Below are 20,395 nucleotides of genomic sequence, written 5' to 3'. Positions count from 1 at the left end.
TGCCTCAGAATACGCAATTACTATGCAGAGGACTGGTACCTAGGTCCCTTTTATCCTTAAATCCAGCACTTTTTTATATTACAAATTGTTTTAATAATATCATAACCCAAATATTAAAATTTCATGGACAAGTGTTAATAAACAGGGTACAGGGTCATCTCCCTGAAGTCCAGTGTGAAATGGTCCATAACCAAGGGATGATGCTCGGTTCCCTTCAAATGCAAAGGCTGGGATGGGGCAGCACTAAAGTGATCACGGAAGGTAACTGAGATGACGGAGCATGCATTGCTGACTTCTACTGCCTGTTCTGCCTTCCTCTCTTTCTTTCACAGCTGTGCCTCCCTAATAAAATTCTTGCATCCCAAACTCCATCTCAGCATCTACCTCCAAAAAGACAGGTGTGGAAGATGAGAAGAAAGCAATCCCCATATTCCTAGGAAAAGACTGTAGTCCTAGTAATGTCCTAGATTTGGTGAGGACCCAGTGATAAACAAGAGCCCAAGCCTGCCCAAGGAGCTTGTAGTCTTGTGATGGGTACAGATAAGGAAACAGCAAGTATGTGTTAAGTGCTACCACTAGGAGAAATAGAAGGTGCAGGAGTTGAGGGACACGGTTGGGACACTGCCGGGTGCTGGGTCAGGAAACTGGCAAATAAAGACTGGATGTGACAGATAAGCTAGGTGCAGCCAAGGGAAGTGGCAGGCTGGTGTGTTCGCGGTGGGTGGAATGATGCATGCAAAGATGGAGGAATTTCAGGATGATAGGAGATACTGTGAAATGGGGGGCAAGAGGTGAGGTGGGAGATGTCAGCAGGGGCTACGTGGATCTCAGGAGTTTAGGAACTGTAACCTGTGAGCAGATCAGTGACACAACGCAGTGTGTATCAGAAAGATCACTCCGTGCTAAGGATGGTCTGGAAGGCAGCAGGACAGATGGCAAGGGTGAGAGTCTAGGGAAGGACCAGACAGGTGCAAGAATTGAGCTGGCCCCACTCCCTTGGGAAAAGTCATGTTTTTCTTAAAGATGATACCATTATTCAGTATCTGAAACCAAGAAGATGTATTTATTGCTTACTTAAGTAAAGTAGAGCTGTGGAGGTCAGAAGTAGTTTCACACAGCCCAGCAAATGCTGGTCCGACACAGGATATGGGGGGAGGTTTTGTTTGGGGTTGGACTATTTCACAGAGATGAGAGTGAGTTAATGTCAGTTGTAAAAACATGATTTCTGTTGGATACAAAAGCAGGTTTCAAACTGGTAGAGAGGAAGGAAGGGAGGAGGAAAGGAAAAAGAGAAGGAAGTCAGAAGAAAGGAGGGAAGAGGAAAGAAGAAAGGAAGTTAGCTGGTTGATTGATGCATCTGCCATGTCGGGAGGCCTGGACTAATATCTGGCCAGGATTCCAGCCTTCCAAGGAGGCACAGAGATCTCCTAGATGACTTGTCAATAACTGCTGCTTTGAGGTCAGGTGGCAAATCTCACCCTTTCCTCACTCAGATGTGATGCCTCCAGCCCCTCCTGCCCCGGGGTATCTCATGGATCAGCTTTGGCCCCTTCCCTCCTGGTTCCTAGCAGCCAGTCTCTATTACCCCATTCCTGGCCTTTATCCGGAAAAGCTCACTATACCACTTGGACTTCCAATGGCCCTACAGGATGCCGACAATCTCATTTAGAGGGCCCTGGAACTTTGAAGACAAAAGTCTATCTGTTTAAACCATGAAACTCTCCACTTGAGTTTGGCCTGAAACTGATACCGAGTAGTTGCACTTGGGGTCATTAAGCAAATGGGCAGCTGTGAAATGAGGAAAGGTGAATATGGCCCTAAGAAGAGTCCTTTCTGCCAAGAAAAAGGAAACAGGGAGGCCAGATAGCAAGGACTGCTTCTGAAACCTTCTTGTATAATGTCTTCAATATGGTGGCAAAGGACCTTTAGGCTCTTGCTTAATCAATAATGCATTTCTTTCAGAAATGAGAAAACTGGTAGCCTGAGCAGAGAAATGTTCATCCTGTGACACCCAGGTAATGGGAAGCCAAGTTATCATTTATTTTTTGTGTAAATTTGTATTGCTATCCCTGTAGAAACTTTAACAGCCCAACTTACCCTCTTGTGCATTGGTACACATACTATCTTGCAGAGGCAGGTAAATATCTTTCAGTTTGTTGAAATTACTGACGTGGATAGTATAGTTTTTATTCCCCGCCATAGTCTCCAGTTCTTCTTGTTCGGCCTTTCCTACACCCACTGCATAGATGATGATGCCTTTGGCTCTTAATTTCGAAGCCACGTCACTGAGCTGATTTCGGTCATGGGATACCCCATCTGTGATGATGATCAGCATCTGCTTCACGTTTTGCTTGAGACGGCTGCCATGTTCCTCCATGAACAGGTTGTTTGCATGCTTCAGAGCCCTGGCAGTGAAGGTATTCCCACCCGTGCCCCTGGGCCTCCTCAGATGCTCAATGATGGCTGATCTGTTTGAGTACGTATTGAGGTAGAAGAGAACCTCAGGATGATCCGAGTATCTGAGCGCTCCAAACTGAACTCTGTCCGGGCCAACATCCGATTTCTTCACCAAATGGATAATGACGTTGATCATGCTTTCTTGGTCTTGGGGCAGGATGCTGCCTGAATGGTCCAGCACAAACACAACGTCTAACTGTCTAATACTTTTACAATCTGAAAGGAGAAGAGAGCAGGCATCACAAACTTTCTGCAGTGTGTTCTGCACAGACAGACTAGAAGGGAAGCCAACTACGTTTGCCACGTCCCTCCCACGTGCCAAATACTGCACTTCACTTAGGTACTGTTGCCATTTTAAAGAGAATGAAGCTGAGGGCTGAGAGATGTACAACTTGCCCACATCATGATTCCAAGGACACTGGCACCCTTATCTATGTAACTCCGTGATCAGATTGGTGCTCCTCATGCCTCCCGACTCTATTCTGCTAAATTTCATCGGGTCGTGCAACACCTTTTGCTAAGCAGGCTTTCAACTGGAAGGGAATGTCAGAAGGTAATTCAATGTAGTATAGTGGTGAGACACAACTAATGTTTGCCAGACTGGCCTGTAGTTTTGAAAGGGTCAGGGGCTCAGTGGATAAACTGGGAGTTTCATCCTGCTCCTTCAGGCTCCAGCTGTCTCCTCATCTTCTAGTAGATAAACTTTCCCATGTGCACCATGCCTCTTTGTATTTATATGTATTCCTTCCCCTGACTTCTCAAATTGGAACCCAGAGAAGCCCACGTAGGGGGAGAGCTAAGTCTCCTGTCACCTCACCCCAGCCCCAAGCCCTCTTCCACGTTAGAAGCCAAGCAACCACTCTGGCTCAGTCTCCAAAGTGTGAGCTTGTTTCCACTCTTTTCCTTCCCTAAGTAACTTAAGCACATGCTTCCCAAAGGTTCACCCTCCACCTGCCTATCTTACCTCCAATCCTTATTTCTGGCAATGAGGCCTCAAAATTTCAAGTCTCATCCACTGTGGATGAGCCCAGGCTATGTCAGAAAAACAACCCAGTGTGATTTGGTGACTAATCATAACTTGATAAATATCTATGAGTTGACTTGATAAATATTTATGAATTGATCTAATGTATGAGTCAGCTAAAACTTCACCTCATGCTATAGACAGGGTCTCCACAAACATTACATTTCTCAAAATGAAGAAAGACCAGAAAGAGCCCTTTGGATTTCAAAGGTGGGGCCATGGCCTTAAGGTAAGCCTTTCTTAGAATGTCTCCACAATCCCAAGAATTTGGGAATCACTGCCATTCTTGGAGGAAGAAAAAAAATTCCAGTTAAGCTGTTCCAAGAGAAATCTTAGAGCTATTGCCTAAAGCTCAGAGTTTATACTAAGACATCTTATTTGTTAACTTTCTGAAATTTTGAAACACATAATCCTGAAGAACAAAGTCCAGAGGAGGCCTCTGTTGCCAGAGGAACAATATACAATTACTAATGCTTTGGTTTGTTCCCTTAGTTGTATCCAAAACACAGATAACAACAGCACGTGGTAGATTTAATAGCACAGGTGCTGTTAGCCTTACATGTGGATTTATAGCAAGTTCTTACTCGAGTCATTAAAACTGATGGGCTCAAACTGAAGGTTGCTCAATTCAATTTGAAAAGGATTACAGTTTGTCAGATAAAAGTGATGACCCCAAGCAATTGTTTTAAGAAAAGTAGCAAATTAAAATTTTCCAAAGGGATAGACACACGAACAGCTGATACATGATACTTAGCTGATAGAGGGTAAGAGAATAATGTGAAGTAATGAAAATATACACTATAACTTTAAAATACAGAGGGTTTTTGTTGGGGGGATACTGTGCTTAGGATATTGGTTTTAATTTAACTAAGAGGAAGATGAATTTGTATTTCTATTTACTGCTTAACAATGGTTATAGGTAGCCAAGAAACAATTTGGGGAATCATTTGGGATTAAAAATTGGCTCTGGAAAATCTAGGTATGCAGGTATTAAAGAGTTGAAAATTTAATGTAAAATTCTGAGACCTTCTTGGAATATATTTAAAGTCATCAAAATCAGAGTACATTTTGCCAAATTAGTTGACAAAACTGTTATTCTAGAATATGCCTTGGTATTTTGTATATATGTTCCTGAGGTCATGGGTATTTTAACATAGCATAGATAAGACCAAAATTTAATACCAAAGTCCAGTTGGAGGCCAAGCCCAGTGTCCAAGTCACTGTTCACCCCGCTATAAAGTCAACAGCTCACACCCTTGAGTCCTGAAGGATAACAGGGTCACTTACCACGAAGAGCACACACACGGAAGATGAGTTTACTCTCTATTGACTTTAGATCATCGAAGCTCTCAACTTGGAAGACCAGGCTGCCGTCCCCACTGATCTCCTCCAGCTGAGTTCTATTGGCCCCGTACACCCCCACAGAGAAGATGACCACACCTTTGTCCCGAAGAGCTTTTGCAGGGTCTATCACATCATCTTGGGCTTCTCCATCAGTGATGAGGATGAGAAACTTTTTGACCATTGAACGGCCCCCCTTGGGCTCAGTGAAGTATGGATCCACAAAGGTTAGTGCACTTCCAGTCAAAGTGTTTTTGTTGATGGGAGACATTCTGTCTATTGCATCAGAAATTTCTTTTTGTGTATAGTATTTATCAAGCTGGAATTCTTCCCTATTATAATCACTGAATTGAATGACACCAATTCGGGTTTTGTCTGGGCCAATCTGAACCTTAGCTAACAGGTTTTTCATGAAGGTTTTCATTTTCCCAAAATTTTCGGATCCTATACTGCTAGAACCATCCACCAGAAACATGATATCGACCTTCATGTATTCACATCCTGCATGTAATCAAAAAGACCAGAAATAAGCCAGGTTGGAATTGTCCTCAGAATGTATACAAGACAGTAAAGCAGAAATAAATCCTTTAATCAGAAAACATCAAAAATTAACTCAAGCAAATTCCATTGCATTTGAAATTTTTATCTGCTTCTTTTGTAGAAGCCTGCTGACTAGAACCTTAAATCAGAAATTCACTGAAGATTACCTAAGAAGTTTTAAAGAAGAAATGCAACTTCAAAAGTATATATTCATTCACTCACTTATGCATATATGCATTATGCATTTATTCATAATTATTCATTCATAATTCTTGAAGTTTATGAAATAGAAAGCATCAGGCCATCATTAAGGATGCAATGTGATCAAAAAAGAAAGACAGAGAAAAGTAAGCAATTTTTGGCACTAATATGACTAATATTCCAGGGTTTTATGTATATTCTTGAAACACAAAATTCCAGGTAATCTTTATATAGCATTATTTTCTGGGATAATTTAAAGTGATTTGGAGGGGGGTACCTTCAAGATGGCAGAGGAGTAAGACGTGGAGATCACATCCCTCCCCACAAATACAGCAAAAATATATCTACATGTGGAACAACTCCTATCGAATGCTGACAAAAGAAAAAAGAAAAAACAGAGACAAAAGAATAGGGACTGGACCTGCACCTCTGAGAGGGAGCTGTGAGGGAGGAAAAGTTTCCACACACTAGGAAGCCCCTTCACTGGCAGAGACGGGGGGTGGAAGGGGGAAGCTTCAGAGCCATGGAGGAGAGTGCAGCAACAGGGTTGCAGAAGACAAAGAGGAGAGATCTCCTCAAAGAGGATCAGTGCTGACCAGCACTCACCAGCCTGAGAGGGTTGTCTGCTCACCTGCCGGGATGGGTGGGGGCTGGGAGCTGAGGTTCTGGCTTCGGAGGTCAGATCCCAGGGAGAGGACTGGGATTGGCTGCATGAACACAGCCTGAAGGGGGCTAGTGTGCCACAGTTAGCTGGGAGGGAGTCTGGGAAAAAGTCTGGACCTGCCTAAGAGGCAAGAGATAATTGTTTTGGGGTGCACGAGGAGAGGGGATTCCTTCCCTGTCTGCCCACAGAAGGCAGAGTGCCACCTAAATGAGCTCCAGAGATGGGTGGGAGCTGCAGATATCAGCTCGGACCACACAGATGGGCATGAAATGCTAATGCTGCTGCTGCAGCCACCAAGAATCCTGTGTGCAAGCACAGGTCACTATCCACACCCCCCCCCCCAGGAGGCTGTGCAGCCAGCCACTGCCAGGGTCCTGTGACCCAGGGACAACTTCCCTGGGAGAACACATGGCACGCCTCAGGCTGTTTCAATGTCATGGCGGCCTCTGCCACTGCAGGCTCGCCCCGCATTCCAATTATAACTACCGTACCCCTCCCTCCCCCCGGCCTGAATGAGCCAGAGACATATAATCAGCTGCTGCTTTAACCCTGTCCTGTCTGGGTGGGAACAGATGCCTAAGGGTGACCTACATGTAGAGGTGGGGCCAAAACCAAAGCTGAACCCCAGGAGCTGTGCAAACAAAGAAGACAAAGGGAAATCTCTCCATTCAGCATCAGGAGCAGCGGATTACATCCCCAGAATCAACTTCATGTACCCTGCATCTGTGGAATACCTGAATAGACAATTAATCATCCCAAAATTGAGGCGGTGGACTTTGGGAGCAAATGTAGACTTGGGTTTGCTATCTGCAACTGACTGGTTTCTGATTTTTATGTTTATCTTAGTATAGTTTTCAGCACTTGTTATCATTGGTGGATTTGTTTATTGGTTTTGTTTCTCTCTTCTTTTTATTATTATTATTTTTTTATTTGAATAATTTTTTAAATTATTAAAAATTTTTTTTCTTTTACTTTTTCTCCCTTTTCTTCTGAGCCATGTGGCTGACAAGGTCTTGGTGCTCCAGCCTGGTGTCAGGCATGAATCACTGAGGTGGGAGAGTCAAGTTCAGGACATTGGACCAGCAGAGACCTCCAGGCCCCACATAATATCAATATGCGAGAGCTCTCCCAGATATCTCCATCTCAATGGTAAGACCCAGTTCCACGCAACAGTCAGCAAGCTCCAGTGCTTGATGCCCCATGCCAAACAACTAGCAAGACAGGAACACAACTCCACCCATTAGAAGAGTCTGCCTAAAATCATACTAAGTTCACAGACACCTAAAAACACACCACCAGCTGCAGCCATGACAACCAGAAAGACAGGATCCAGCCCCACCCACCAGAAGACTGGCACCAGTTCCCTCCACCAGGAAGCCTACACAAGCCACTGAACCAACCTCACCCACTGGGGACAGACACCAAAAACAACAGGAACTATGAACCTGCAGCCTGTGAAAAGGAGATGCCAAACACAGTAAGTTAAGCAAAATGAGAAGACAGACAAAAATGCAGCAGATGAAGGAGCAAGGTAAAAATCCACCAGACCAAACAAATGAAGAGGAAATAGGCAGTCTACCTGAAAAAGAATTCAGAGTAATGATAGTAAAGATGATCCAAAATCTTAGAAATACAAGGGAGAAAATACAAGAAACGTTTAAGAAGGACCTAGAAGAACTAAAGAGCAAACAAACAACGATGAACAATGTAATAAATGAAAGTAAAAATTCTCTACAAAGAATCAGTAGCAGAATAACTGAGGCAGAAGAATGGATAAGTCACCTGGAAGATAAAATAGTGGAAATAACTACTGCAGAGCAGAATAAAGAAAAAAGAATGAAAAGAATTGAGGACAGTCTCAGAGATCTCTGGGACAACATTAAATGCACCAACATTTGAATTACAGTGGTCTCAGAAGAAGAGGAGGAAAAGAAAGGGTCTGAGAAGATACTTGAAGAGATTATACTTGAAAACTTCACTAAAATGGGAAAGGAAATAATCAGTCAAGTTCAGGAAGCACAAAGAGTCCCATATAGGATAAATCCAAGGAGAAACATGCCAAGACACATATTAAGCAAACTATCAAAAATTAAATACAAAGAAAAAATATTAAAAGCAGCAAGGGAAAAGCAACAAATAACATACAAGGGGATCCCCATAAGGTTACAGCTGATCTTTCAGCAGAAACTCTGCAAGCCAGAAGGGAGTAGCAGGACATATTTAAAATGATGACAGCAAAAAACTACAACAAAGATTGCTCTACCCAGCAAGGATCTCATTCAGATTCGAACGGAGAAAATAAAACCTTTAGAGACAAACAAAAGTTAAGAGAATTCAGTACCACCAAACCAGCTAAACAGCAAATGCTAAAGGAACTTCTGTAGGCGGGAAACACAAGGGAAAGAAAAGACCTAGAAAAACAAACCCAAAACATTAAGAAAATGGTAATAGGAACATACATAATGATAATTACCTTACATGTAAATGGATTAAATGCTCCAACCAAAAGACATACACTGGCTGAACGGAAACCAAAACAAGACCCATATATATGCTGTCTACAAGAGACCCACTTCAGACCTAGGGACACATACAGATTGAAAGTGAGGGGATGGAAAAAGATATTCCATGCAAATGGAAATCAAAAGAAAGCTGGAGCAGCAATACTCATAGTAGATAAAATAGACTTTAAAATAAAGACTACTACAAGAGACAAAGAAGGACACTACATAATGATCAAGGGATCAATCCAAAAAGAAGATATAACAATTATAAATATTTATACACCCAACATAGGACAACCTCAATACATAAGGCAAATGCTAACAGCCATAAAAGGGGAAATTGACAGTAACAAAATAATAGTGGGAGACTTACCCCACTTTCACCAATGGGCAGATAATCCAAAATGAAAATAAATAAGAAAACACAAGCTTTAAATGACACATTAAACAAATGGACTTAATTGATATTTATAGGACATTCCATCCAAAAACAACAGAATACACTTTCTTCTCAAGTGCTCATGTAACATTCTCCAGGATAGATCAGGTCTTGCGTCACAAATCAAGCCCTGGTAAATTTAAGAAAATCGAAGTCATATCAAGTATCTTTTCTGACCACAACTCTATGAGACTAGATATCAGTTACAGGAAAAAAGTTGTAAAAAAACGAACACATGGAGGATAAACAATACGTTACTAAATAACCAAAGGATCACTGAGGAAATCAAGGGGGAAATCGAAAAATACCGAAAAACAAATGACAATGGAAACAGGACGATCCAAAACCTATAGGATACAGCGAAAGCAGTTCTAAGAGGGAAGTTTATAAGAATAGAATCTTGCCTCAAGGAACAAAAAAAAATCTCAAATAAACAACCTAAGCTTACGCCTAAAGCAATTAGAGAAAGAAGAACAAAAAAAACCCCAAAGTTAGCAGAAGGAAAGAAATCATAAAGATCAGATCAGAAATAATTGAAAAAGAAATGAAGGAAACAATAGCAAAGATCAATACAACTAAAAGCTGGTTCTTTGAGAAGATAAACAAAATTGATAAACCATTAGCCAGACTCATCAAGAAAAAAAGGGAGAAGAGTCAAATCAACAGAATTAGAAATGAAAAAGGAGAAGAAACAACTGACACTGCAGAAATACAAAGGATCATGAAAGATTGCTACAAGCAACTATATGCCAATAAATTGGACAACCTGGAAGAAACGGACAAATTCTTAGAAAAGCAAAACCTTCTGAGACTGAACCAGGAAGAAATAGAAAATATGAACAACCAATCACAAGCACTGAAATTGAAACTCTGATTAAAAATTTTCCAAGAAACAAAAGCCCAGGACCAGATGGCTTCAGAGGCGAATTCTATCAAACATTTAAAAAAGAGTTAACACCCGTCCTAATCAAACTCTTCCAAAATATAACAGAGGGAGGAACACTTCCAAACTCTTTCTGTGAGGCCACCATCACCCTGATACCAAAACCAGATACAGATGTCACAAAAAAAGAAATCTACAGGCCAATATCACTGATGAACATAGATGCAAAAATCCTCAACAAAATACTAGCAAGCAAAATCAAACAGTACATTAAAAGGATCATACACCATGATCAAGTGGTGCTTATCCCAGGAATGCAAGGATTCTTCAGTATACACAAATCAATAAATGTGATAAACAATATTAACAAATTGAAGGATAAAAACCATATGATAATTTCAGTAGATGCAGAAAAAGCTTTTGACAAAATTCAACAACCATTTATGATAGAAACCCTCCAGAAAGTAGGCCTAGAGGGAACCTACCTCAACATAATAAAGGCCATATATGCCAAACCCACAGCCAACAACATTCTCAATGGTGAAAAACTGAAACCATTTCCACTAAGATCAGGAATAAGACAAGGTTGCCCACTCTCACCACTATTATTCAACATAGTTTTGGAAGTTTTAGCCACAGCAATCAGAGAAGAAAAAGAAATAAAAGGAATCCAAATCAGAAATGAAGAAGGAAAGCTGTCACTGTTTGCAGATGACATGATACTATACATAGAGAATCCTAAAGATGCTACCAGAAAACTAGTAGAGCTAATCAATGAATTTGGTAAAGTAGCAGGATACAGAATGAATGCACAGAAATCTCTTGCCTTCCTATACACTAACAATGAAAAATCAGAAAGAGAAAGTAAGGAAACACTCCCATTTACCTTTGCAACAAAAAGAATAATATACCTAGGAATAAATCTACCTAAGGAGTCAAAAGACCTGTATGCAGAAAACTATAAGACACTGATGAAAGAAATTAAAGATGATACAAACAGATGGAGAGATATACCATGTTCTTGGACTGGAAGAATCAACATTGTGAAAATGAGTCTACTACCCAAAGTAATCTACAGATTCAATGCAATCCGTATCAAACTCCTAGTGGCATTTTTCACAGAACTAGAACAAAAAATTTCACGATTTGTATGAAGATACGAAAGACCCAAATAACAAAAGCAATTCTGAGAAAGAAAAACGGAGCTGGAGGAATCAGACTTCCTGACTTCAGACTATATTACAAAGCTACAGTAATCAAGACAGTATGGTACTAACACAAAAACAGAAATATAGATCAATGGAACAGGATAGAACTATCAGAGATAAACCCATGCACATATGGTCACCTTATCTTTGATAAAGGAGGCAAGAATATACAATGGAGAAAAGATAGCCTCTTTAATAAGTGGTGCTGTGAAAACTGGACAGCTACATGTAAAAGAATGAAATTAGAACACTCCCTAACACCATACACAAAAATAAACTCAAAATGGATTAAAGACCTATATGTAAGGCCAGACACTACAAAACTCTTAGAGGAAAACATAGGCAGAACACTCTATGACATAAATCACAGCAAGATCCTTTTTGACCCACCTCCTAGAGAAATGGAAATAAAAACAAAAATAAACAAATGAGACCTAATGAAACTTAAAAGCTTCCACACAGCAAAAGGAACCATAAACAATACGAAAAGACAACCCTCAGAATAGGAGAATATATTTGCAAATGAAGCAACTGACAAAGGATTAATCTCCAAAATTTACAAGCAGCTCATGCATCTCCATTTCAGAAAAAACAAACAACCCAATCCAAAAATGGGCAGAAGACCTAAATAGACATTTCTCCAAAGGAGATATACAGATTGCCAACAAACACATGAAAGGATGCTCAACATCACTAATCATTAGAGAAATGCAAATCAAAACTGCAATGAGGTATCACCTCACACCGGTTAGAACGGGCATCATCAGAAAATCCACAAACAATAAATGCTGGAGAGGGTGTGGAGAAAAGGGGACCCCATTGCACTGTTGGTGGGAATGTAAATTGATACAGCCACTATAGAGAAGAGTATGGAGGTTCCTTAAAAAAACTAAAAATAGAACTACCATACGACCCAGCAATCCCACTACTGGGCATATACCCTGAGCAAACCATAATCCAAAGAGAGTCATGTACGACAATGTTCATTGCAGCTCTATTTATGATAGTCAGGACATGGAAGCAACCTAAGTGCCCATCGACAGATGAATGGATAAAGAAGACGTGGCACATATATACAATGGAATATTACTCAGCCATAAAAAGAAACGAAATTGAGTTTTTTGTAGTGCGGTGGATGGACCTAGAGTCTGTCATACAGAATGAAGTAAGTCAGAAAGAGAGCAACAAATACTGTATGCTAGCACATATATATGGAATCTAAAAAAAAAAAAAAAGTTTCTGACTAACCTAGGGGCAGGACAGGAATAAACACGTAGACGTTGAGAATGGACTTGAGGACGTGGGGAGAGGGAAGGGTAAGCTGGGAAGAAGTGAAAGAGTAGCATTGACATATATATATTTACTACCAAATGTAAAATAGATAACTAATGGGAAGCAGCTGCCTAGCACAGGGAGATCAGCTCAGTGTTTTTTGACCAGTTAAAGGGGTGGGATCAGGAGCATGGGAGGGAGATGCAAGAGGGAGGGGATATGGGGATATACATATACATATAGCTGATTCACTTTGTTATACAGCAGAAACTAACCCAACATTGTAAAGCAATTATACTCCAATAAAGATGTTTAAAAAAAATAAAGTGATTTGATAAACACTACAAATCAATATTAGAAATTTGGGTGAAAAGCTTTTACTAGAGATAATAAGTACATTAGTAAGCACATATCCATTCAACATGGACTGTTCCTTTATTTATACATAAAATTTGTAGATACCCTACTGACTGGAAGTGGACATTTATATGCATATATATATATATATCTCTACATATATACACGCATAGAAGACCAATTTCTATAAGCCATAAAAAAGTGTTATTAATTCATGGTGCAGGAGTTGTGTGTGTATATATATACATATATATGTACGATAGTATATATTTATATTACATATTCTATATATAGTATAAATATATTTTCTTTAGCATGTATCTCCTTAGTTTTAACCCTTTTGTCTATCTGTTTTCACTGCCATTCTTTTACCAGCCCCTCCCTCAATATTCACAGAATCTATTCCATAGTATTTGAAAATGTATCATCATTTTCAAATGATGATACATTTGAAAACGATGATACAGTATCAGCCATAGAAGAATTAAAAGATGCCATCTGTTTTTTAATAACTTGTATAAGGCTCACCAGAGGGTATTAAAACCATCATTTGAGATCAAAATGCCCTGGAGCCATTTTGAAAGTTGTAAATAGGGAAGTTCCCGAAGACGTTTGTGGCCTTGGCAAAGCCCCAGCTCTGCGAAGTGTGGAAGGCTCTCTTCCATGAACACATGTCAAAAGAGGAGACTTTTACCTGTGGTTCAGTATTCACAGGATCTACCTCCTCATCTCTATTTGTGATGCAAGCTGATTCTTGCCCTCTACCATCTCCCACTCTTCCATGTCAATAAAAGAGTTTCAACTAGGCAGATGGTCGCCCAGGTAAAGACTATATTTCCCAGGCTTCCTTGAAGCTAGATGTGGCCCTGTGACTAAGTTCTTGCTAGTAGATATTAGCAGGACTGATTTGGCCACTTCTGGGTCTTAACAATAAAACAATTGAGCATGGTGGGCTCCCCTGGCCCTATCTCCCTTTCCACAAATGCAGGATGATGAGGACTGGAGCTCCATTTGACCTAGAGATGGGTGCTATGTGTTGAGCATGGATCAGCCTCTTTGCTAGACCTGGACTGCTTACCCTGGACTATTGCACAAAAGAGAAACAATATTCTATGTTGTGTAGTTTAGGGTCTTTTTGCTAGAACCACTTAACTTGCCCCTGAACCAATACACAGTGTCACTCCATCCACATGTGCTCTGAGACCAGTCAGTGGTTTCCAGGCCCTCCAGCATAGGGTCCTTAGTTTTCCTGCCTCTCTATTCAACATATTATGGGTCATTTCCTTGTCCACAGTTTGTCTCCTCCCTCAGGTGTGCCAGGGTTTTGGCACCTGAACTGCAACTACCTGATCAACAAAAAACGTACTGTCTTTCTTCAGATTGGTCCATGACTTTCTCCCTTGAGAAGACCTGAAGTACAATCTATTTTAGGTTTCCTGAAACTCTTTTAGTTTCCTTGGCATCAACTCCAGGAAACGTCAGGGAATCTGTACTCTTACACTCATTCTAAGACATCCTGAAGACTCTACTCTACTACTGTCCATAACAGGAAGAAAAAAATCAATAAAGTTGTGATTTAGGATTTTGCTGTTAATGCCACTTATTTGCTGGTTTAGTTTTCTTTGGATTTTAGTGACTGCAAAAAAATTCTAACACATTTTCACTTTTGTAAGTTCAAGTAAGTGAGAATTATTTTCCCTTCCACATCAGTGAACACCTTGACCAACTTTTAAAATAGCCACGTTTTATGTAGCACTTACCATGGACTAAGCCCTCTTCTAAGTTCCCTGCATGCATTAGTACCTTTAAGCTTCACAATAAACCTACACATATGGGACAAAGGCAGGTAGACAGTAAGTAACCCATTCAAGGTCCACAGCCAATAATTGATAAATCTGGGTTGTGAACTTTGATGCTTTGACTCCATCATCCTTTATCTTAATCAGTAAGTAACATGACTCTTGGCAGACAATATTTTCAGGTGCTAATACTCACAGTCAGCACACACCACCTTCAATTAGTAAGTGGCTATTATTATTTTTTAAAATTTTATTGAAGTATAGTTGATTAATAATGTCATGTTAGTTTCAGGTGTACAGCACAGTGATTCAGGTATGTATATATATGTAATTTTTCAGATTCTTTTCCCTTATAGGTTATTACAAAATATTGAGTACAGTCCCCTGTGCTATATAGTAGTAGGTTCTTGTTGTTTATTTTATATATAGTAGTGTGTATGTGTTAAACCTAACCTCCTAAATTATCCCTCCCCGCCTTTTCCCCTTGGTAACCATAAGTTTGTTTTCTATGTCTGTGGGTCTATTTCTGTTTTGTAAATAAGTTCATTTGTATCTTTTTTTTAGATAAGTGGTTATTACTAATAAGAGAAATAACAATCAGGTGCAGGAATTTGCACATTGTTCTTCCTTACTTCTGTTACTTAATTTTTAGTCAGAACAAAAATGCAAATACGTGTTTCTGTTATAAATAAAAATAAGCAAGGGTTACATATGTCCTAGGTATGCATTCGTAATAGAGAAATAATGGTTGGTGTTTATTATGCTAAACCTATACGGATACTCTGATGTAGGTATTATCCTCATTTTCTAGACAAGGAAGTTCAAGGTTCAAGCAGTGAAGTGAGTTGAACCCTAATCTACTTAAAGCCAGAGCCCATTTTCTTTCCACTGTCCTCATCTGCCTGAATTAGTGTGTACACACACACACACACACAAATATAAAGTTTCTTATCCTCCACAGCAGTGGGCTTTGTCAGAGCAACGACATTCTTAGCAACCTTCACACTTATGGCTTTCGAGATGGCCTTAGGGCAGCTGTCTATAGAGGGATTCTCCAACCTTGGCAATTGGCTTAACGTGAGGGGTTAAATCCCTCCACAGTTATACAGGAAGTTAGCAAAATGTGAGCCAGACAACTGGTCACGTCATTCCTTGTTTCGGCCTATTAGCCCGCCTGAAGCAACCAACGAAGTACAGAGAATAAAACCTTTTTCTTTTGCTTACCTTTCTCAGTGCAGATGCTGCGAACAACTTCATTTTTGATGCTTTTTAAAGAATCAAAGTTCTGTCCAAAGTTAACCCTTTCCTCTGCCCCAGCAATTTGTTGCAGTTGTGTTCTGTTAGCCTCACCAATGCCGACCACGTGGATGGTGATGTGTTCAGCCCTTAGTCTCTCAGCAGGTTCCAGGACACCATCCATGGACATCCCATCAGTCAGCACAATGAGGTAACAGGGTACCTCGTTCATCCTCTGCTTCCTTCCCTTCCTTATTAGTGGCAGAATGAAATCCAGGGCTGCCCCAGTAAGAGTGTTGCCTCCAAGTTGCTTGATGTTAGAAACAGCCTTTCTCAATGCTACATCATTAGTATAGTCATTGATATCAAATTCCACTTCCTTCTCGTGGGAATACTGCACAGCTCCAACTCGGACTTTGTCTGGGCCGATGCTAAACATCTCTATCACCGCCAACATAAATTCCTTGATTTGCTCAAAGTGTTTATTCTGAATGCTGCTTGAGCCATCAATGAGGAAATAGAGATCAGCCTCTTTTGTATCTACACAGCCTGCAGAAAAATGGAAAGCAGAAATTGCATTCCCTGTTAACTATAGAGAATCTGGAGAGAACATTGCAGGAGGGTTTGGAGAGGAGGATGAGGACACTTCAGGTTTGCACGGAGCCTGGACACTTCGCTGCGCACATTCATACCCATTTTCTCTGAAATTTACCACAACCTTCTGAGGAAATTGAAACTGAATGAGGCCTAGTGGTTTGCCTGAGGTCACACAGCCAGTGAATTAAAGAGTAAGGACGAGATTCCCAAGTCTCCAGGCTTTTAGTTAAAATCATTTTTCTGGTATTGACACCTGGCTTTTTCGTTTATGCCTTATCATTTCCTGAGAAATGGGATGGGATAGATGACCTTCTGTTCTTACGTCCCCAATAACCTCTTTTGCCCAGAGCAACTAGAATAATGTATTTAAAACTAGAACCAGATCATATTACTCTTCTGCTTAAATGATTGATCATTGTATTTAGAATTTAAAAATGAAAAATCAGCCTGATCTTTCCCCCTTCTTTTCTCTCTGACCCTATTTCCAGCAATTCTTCATCTTCCTCACTGTGTTCCAGCGACACTGGGCTTCTCCTGTACTCTAAATGTGCCCCAGGGTTTTTGCACCTGCCCTCTTTCCTGGAATATTCTTCCCCCAAAATCTTCATGGCTGGTTCCTTCTCACCTCCTGGACATGCCAATTCAAATGTCCGTTCTTTAGAAGGGCTTCCCTTCCAGCTAAAGCACATCAATCACTGTCTATTCTATTAACCTGTCTATTTTCCTTATGATGCCCATTACTTTCTGAAATTACCTATTCATTTGTTCATGAGCACAGCCTGTCTCCTGTCACAGAATGTCAGCTCCATGAGGGCGAGACATTGCCTAGTTTTCTGCTTCTGCCCAGTAGACCTGCTATATCACAGGATTTCAACAGAAAATTGTAAATAAAGGAGCTCTCAATGTTCCTTCCTTTGTTGGGCAGCTTCTCTGAAAAAGTGCTTTAACTTTCCTAATAGTCCATTTACAACTCTATTTAGCCATTTTTGAAATTGGGTAGAAGGAAAAGCATACCTTTAAAATTTAGTTATGTGCACAATTACCTGGTTGAGTATGTGAAAAGGTCTTTAAAATACAGGACAATTTAGTCATTTCAGAAATATTTTCTTTCTTGAAAGCTTGTTGGCAATATATGGCTATTGACACTACTTCAGGCTATGAGGAGTTGGTCCTTAAGAAATCAGAAATACTGGAAATAAGTTTGACTCTGAGAATTAAACTATGAAATCTACATATAAAGTATTAGGGCAGGGACTACCCTGGTGGCACAGTGGTTAAGAATCCGCCTGTCAATGCAGGGGACACGGGTTCGAGCCCTGGTCCGGGAAGATCCCACATGCAGCTAAGCAACTAAGCCCGTGCACCACAACTACTGAGCCTGCACTCTAGAGCTCACGAGCCACAATTACTGAAGCCTGTGCACCTAGAGCCCATGCTCCGCAGCAAGAGAAGCCACTGCAATGAGAAGCTCATGCACCGCAACGAAGAGTAGCCCCCGCTCCCTGCAACTAGAGAAAGCCCGCGTGCAGCAACGAAGACCCAACACAGCCAAAAATAAATAAACAAATTTATTTTTAAAAAAAGTATTAGGGCAAAGGTAAGCAGTTATCTGCAAAAAACAGGGGTGATGCCAGGCCACAAAAACTTGACAGCAACCAGAATGAATTGTCTTATATATGTAATAAAGAAGAATGGTGGTCAGTAATGAGGAAGAGAAAAATTCGAGTCCGGGGGTAACCATGGCAATACCCATCCAACCCTGCCTGGAGCTGTGAGTCACATGTTGCTATTAAAATGTGAACTTAAACTGATTAAAATTAAATAAAATTTAAAAGTCAGCTCCTCAGTTGCAAAAGCCACATTTCAGGTGCTTAACAGTCCCATGTGTCTAGTAGCTATTATATTGGACAGTGTAATTACAGAATATATCCATCTAAAAAGTTAAAGTGGACAGGGTTGAAGAGAAATGTGTCTCCTGGCACAAGGTCTCACCTGCACAGTTATACAGAGAGATAGACAAAGATGTAGATCTATATATTTGATTTTAAAATAGTCATTCCCCTGATTAAATACCACTAGACATTTCAGTCATAAAACTAACTCCCTTGCTCTGATTCCACATCCTCCAGCAGTCTTTTGATTACAGTTTAGCTTCTGACTTGTCTATATGTCTACAGGGAGAGACTATGTTGCTCAGAGGACATGAATGTCTAGGTCCCTGGGCACTAATAGTTCCATTTCAGAGATAATCGTCAATCTTGTTTTATGCATTGCCTCTTGGTTTGGTTAATGTGAGTCTTTCCTTGCTTTAATGAAGTTCTATTTAATAAATTGAATAACTAGTGGTGCCGAAGGTGGTGGATACAGCAGAGACTAAGTCAGTAGAGATTGATTCTCTGTGTCTGACCATTCTGAAACTACAAAGCTGGCCACCCTACTGTAGACCATGACAAATTCACTGAGGTAGTGGTTCTCAGATATTGCTAGCGTGAGTTTGTTGGGGAGCTTTCTAAAACCCAGGTGGCCTAGGCCCTACTCGCAGAGACTGAGTCATTGGGTTGGGCCATTGAATTATTAACAAGCTCCTCAGGAAGTCCTGATAAATTTACAGCAAACACTTTTGGTGCTCCGCCTGTATCCCCTCAAATCCTTTACCATTTCTGTGTAACCAGTTCCCAGCACTTTCATTCCAATAGCTAGCACCTGTGTCTGTGGGTGGGTGGGCTGCTCTCGGGTTGTTGAAACCCTTTTTGCTTGGTATTAAGCCAGAGGTGTCTGGAAATGTACATTCCCTTCTGTGTGCTGGAATATAAATTCTCCAGTTACATTGCCCCTTGACTAGGACAAATCTAAAGTTTAACCCACACTGTCTCTCGAATGGTCCTGTGGAATTGACCCTCCATGGGACTTTGCTTATCATCCTGTCCTTCCCGGTCCCATATCCTCCCTTCTCTACCACTCTCCAGTTTTTCCTGGGTATATTTTTAATATATCAGTTTCACATGAATCCTTATCTGACATCTACATCTGAGGAACTCAATCTAAGTCAGGTACTAGTATTAGAGAACCACTGAATTAATAAGAAGCCACCTACTGAGGCCTTATGGAAGATAAGGATGGCCCTTGTCCTAGCCTTGGTCCCATATCTTCCCATTTAGAAATTCTGTAATGACAATAATATTTTTTTGTCTCATAATTTTAAACTCTCTGAGAGAGACCACGTTACAAATCCCTCCTATGCCCTAAAAGTTGCTACTAGACCAAGGCAGCTGCCACTCTGAGAGACTATTTTCTGTATCACTCAGCAGGTAATAGGGGACTGGTTTCTTGCTGCTGCCTTGTAATGTATATATGCAAGAGGGAATCAAGGGCTGGCCCAGGATTGCATCCTTAAACTTTCAATTGACTAATCTGAATTTAAAATTAGCCTTTAACATCATTGGAGGATTCTTTTCCATGTGAGTGCTGCCAAATTTGAGTTCCAATTGTTTGGAAGCACTTTATCTGCAGGGAAATGTCAGCAGATATCTCAGAATTAGATAAACTCGAAGTAACATCAAGTATCTTTTGGCAGTATGTCCTGGCATCTTTGAAAAGAACTTGGTAAAACTATAGCAGATTTGGTTGTGTATAAAGATATAAGTACAATGATGATCCCCGCAAGACTTTTATAAGAGCGAAACATTGGCAATGACCTCTATATCCAACAATTTAGGATATGTTAAACAAATTATGTTATATCCATAGGATGGAATATTATTCCCAACCTAACAAGAATATTGCCAAAAAATATTTAAGGAGATGGACAAAAGTTCATGTTATAAGGTTGATAGAAAAGTGAGTAAGGCATATCATACCGGCTATCCCCAATAT

The 20,395-nt window shown here is 40.5% G+C and overlaps 1 protein-coding gene across 1 annotated transcript in view; it reads right to left on the bottom strand.

Moving 5' to 3' along the window:
* Window positions 1-20,395, bottom strand: part of COL6A5 (collagen type VI alpha 5 chain) — a 124,468-nt gene that overhangs the window by 97,282 nt on the left and 6,791 nt on the right. The window contains exons 4-6 of the mRNA XM_068545894.1: window positions 15,914-16,474; window positions 4,769-5,323; window positions 2,098-2,673 (exon numbers count right to left, since the gene is read on the bottom strand). Coding sequence (XP_068401995.1) covers window positions 2,098-2,673; window positions 4,769-5,323; window positions 15,914-16,474 — 1,692 coding nt within the window. The remainder of the gene's footprint in view (window positions 1-2,097; window positions 2,674-4,768; window positions 5,324-15,913; window positions 16,475-20,395) is intronic.

Source organism: Eschrichtius robustus, chromosome 6 (genome assembly GCF_028021215.1).
Source record: "Eschrichtius robustus isolate mEscRob2 chromosome 6, mEscRob2.pri, whole genome shotgun sequence".
In the NCBI taxonomy this organism is placed as follows: domain Eukaryota; kingdom Metazoa; phylum Chordata; class Mammalia; order Artiodactyla; family Eschrichtiidae; genus Eschrichtius; species Eschrichtius robustus.
This window is presented reverse-complemented; position numbering and strand designations above follow the sequence as displayed.